The sequence below is a fragment of the Fulmarus glacialis genome, unplaced genomic scaffold (genome assembly GCF_000690835.1).
Source record: "Fulmarus glacialis isolate BGI_N327 unplaced genomic scaffold, ASM69083v1 scaffold46140, whole genome shotgun sequence".
In the NCBI taxonomy this organism is placed as follows: domain Eukaryota; kingdom Metazoa; phylum Chordata; class Aves; order Procellariiformes; family Procellariidae; genus Fulmarus; species Fulmarus glacialis.
Genome location: NW_009186685.1, coordinates 1,700 through 5,100, shown reverse-complemented (window position 1 = coordinate 5,100; position 3,401 = coordinate 1,700). Strand labels below are relative to the sequence as shown.

The window sequence follows — 3,401 nt, the reverse complement described above, 5'->3', positions numbered from 1 at the left end:
GGCGCCGCGCCGGGACCGTGGGGCGCCCGTGCCACCTAGCGGCGCGCGGGGGAAAGGTGCCGGCGAGTCGGGAGGGAGACGGGCTTCCCTGCGCCCCCCCACCAGCAAATGGCAAGAGATTGTACTTCAGGGCGTTTGTAAGGAGTCATCGGTGAAGAGCAGCCAGACTGTAGGTATTCAAAAATTTTGGCCTCTGGAGAGCCAAAGAGGTCTTCTCTCAGCCAGTGGTACATGGAATCATGTAGTGATGGGTATCAGATAGGAGGCTAATACAAAATAAATAATGAAAAAATTTAAAGCCAGTAAAGCTTAATAAAAGAAAAACCCATAAAAATACGTTCAATATGCATAGGAATACTCTTTGAAGTACCTGAATTGTATGTTTGGCTTAACGGAAAAACAAGGTCAATAAATTAGTTGTCAAAAAGATGTATCATTAGAAATCATTAGGAAAGTAACTGAGAATAAAAGTTGGATCATTATATTGCTGTATAAATTCAAGATTTTCCCATATTTTTAATTCCATGGGCAGGTTTTGTTACGCATAAACCTAGAAAAAAGTACTGAGAAAGAAAATATAGGCAATCATCCATTTGACAGTCCATTTGAGAGAGACTATATGTATAGGACTTCCGAAGAGGGATTCTGCATTATTTTAAACATACTTCATTCATAGCTTTGGAGCACACTCAGTCTCTGAACTCTAACAAGCTGAATGCCACCACATTGCCCTGCTGCAGGAAAATTTCTCCAAACAGAATTGTGAAATTTTTCACCAGACTTGGACAACTTCACATGCAGAACTTCTAATAAAGATGACTTAAGAGGGCTGTTCTAGTTTGGCTCATGTATTTAAATGCTTGTCTGCCTCCTTGTCTGTAACCTCCTAGCTAGGCAAGGCTTGATTCATTTCAGGAGTCAAGGATGAGGGTTTAAAAACCTTGTAATTTTGCTACTAGACTTTTACTATATCTGATAAGAAGATACTTAAGGGATTTATTTTGACTTACCTTAAGCAATCTGAAGAAAACAGCATCTTCAAACAGCATTATCAAGTCTTTTCAGTGGCTTTCCTAGGCCTTCCTATAGTTGGACACTGCGTCGATCTTGCTAAAATGGGGAAACAGCTATTTGACACTGATCAACATAACAAACTCATATGATGCCATCCTCCTTAGTGACACTGGAAAGATAACGATACCAGAGAACTGCACTGTGCCTTACGGACTGTAGCATTTACAAAAGTGGCTTCTAAACCAGGAGAAGGACTAGGTTACTGTTTTTTTTCTTGGATTCAGAGGAAAAAGCTGAAGAAGATATTTCTGTGTAGAAGACAGGATCCTTTAGTCTTAAATTTTGTGCATGATAAACTAAAATTGCAAATTAAATAGTCACTTCATGCAGCAGCTTCAACATCTTAATTCTTGACCACTTCATCAGTATTTTTATGCTTTTTGTAAGTAGAACCAAAATGCTGGCTCATGTAGGAGAGCAGAGCACTCCAGTGCTGCAATCATCTCATCACCTTGACCTACTAAAAATCTCCTAGCTGGGGGACCTTTCCTTCTCCCCCCCCCATCTTTCTTTTTTCCCAACCATGCTGCAGCAAGCAAACGGTTGAGGGTATACGAACAATTCCAGTAAGGACAGGTGCCAGCAAAACGCATTTCTAAACTTGGGAATCGACAGCTCTGGACTTGTTTCCAGAGTCTACTGTACTTGGATTATAATCTGTGTTTCAGTTTGTTTCTAAACAAACAATTATTAGACCTTTGCTAGAGGAACTGATTGTCCAGGACTCCTTTGCAGGTAGCATAAGACTTGAGGTATACCAAGGAAGCAGGATACAGGTCTACATCTTTTGAGTTCTACCAGGAAGAAGGAATTTTTAAAAACATCAGCCAAAAGTTGGAGGTTCAAGGATTAATTATGAGGGGAAGGAGAGAGGAAGAGTCAATCCTCTCCTACCTGTAACAAAGAAGGCCAATTTACAGCAGATTCATCTCTCTGATTTTTTTGCTATTTCAAAAAATAAACTCATGGCTGCCAATCTGAGGTAGCTGGCTCTACCAGCCTCTTCTCTTGTCACAGCTTGCAGTAGCAAATCTAGACCTCTGCTTTGAAATGTAAACTTCGATTTTCTGATGTGATTGTATAATTTTGTCTTTCTCTTCCCCCATCTCCTTGGGTAGGTCCGTGTTTTTGTGAATCAGCTGTACCAGCCGGAATCAGTGAGGGATGTGAGGCAAAACCCTGACCTGCAAGCCATCCGCATTGCCTCGGTGAACCCCATTTTGGACCCATGGGTCTACATCCTCCTCCGCAAGACTGTGCTCAGCAAAGCCATCGAGAAGATCAAATGCCTCTTCTGCCGCATTGGAGGGGCTCGGAGGCAGCACTCGGGGAGCAATTTCAACTGCGTGGATGGCCGCAGGACCTCCTCTGCCATGTCAAGTCAGTCACCCTCCTTCATTTCCCGTGAGCTGAGGGAGATCAGCAGCACCTCGCAAACGCTGCTCTATCCTCCGGAGTTAAGCGAAAGCAGCGTCGGGGGTCGCGTGCTGCTTCCAGGCCCCAGTGCCAGCTTGGCTCAGTCTGACACCACGTCGGTAAGGACACTGCGTAGCTCAGAGACCTCGGACTCTTCACAGGGGCAGGACTCCGAGAACGTCTTCCTGGTGAATGAAATCAGGTCTGGTGGCAGGGCCAGCTCTGCACCTAAGGGCAGCCCTCTCCAGGTCACCTTCCCCACAGAGACATTGAATTTATCAGAAAAGTGTATATAGATAGCCGTGAAAGGCATCAACCCTGGGGATACTTCCTGATATATTGGAAAAACTGGTGCAATAGATAGGTGTTCTGCCTATTCGAGGGGAGAGGGGTTCAGCTGTGCTCCAAAGGGCTATTTTTCTCTTGCCATGTGATGGGTACATTTCTTTTAGACTACTGAGGACTGTGTGGAACAGACACTGCACTTGGGCCCTGCCATCAGAAATGACACAAGGCAGGTCTAATGGGACTGGAAACCATGAACTGTCTTGTCTTCTTCTGGGACACAGGAGAGCTACTGGGCCTCTGGAAATAGAAAGACCCATCACTTTCTTTTTTTCTTTCTTTCCCTTTCCAAATCTGGTAGAACTGTGTTTTCTCTCCCCATGGTTGCTCAGCTATCAAGAGTTTAAGCTTCTGGTACTAGAGCTGAATGTGAGGCAGCTGCTAGGAACTGGGCACAGCTACTCTGAGAGCTGCCTGGGGCAGGATTTTAAAGTGTCTCACTAAAGCATGAAAATGTGAATTTTTACCATTGTATATATATCAGGATTGAAAATATTTAAAAGTCTATTCTTCTCTATGAGAAGGTTTTTTATTAATACAAGGTATATAGAAACGATTGCCAGCCT

At 43.8% G+C, this 3,401-nt stretch overlaps 1 protein-coding gene across 1 annotated transcript; it reads left to right on the top strand.

Moving 5' to 3' along the window:
* Positions 1 to 2,192: 2,192 nt before the first annotated feature.
* Positions 2,193 to 2,786, top strand: LOC104072799 (prostaglandin E2 receptor EP4 subtype-like; the record flags this gene model as incomplete). Its single annotated transcript, XM_009572376.1, has 1 exon — positions 2,193 to 2,786. A coding segment is annotated over one exon (594 nt), but the record flags the coding sequence as incomplete, so codon positions are not given.
* Between the last annotated feature and the right edge of the window lie 615 nt (positions 2,787 to 3,401).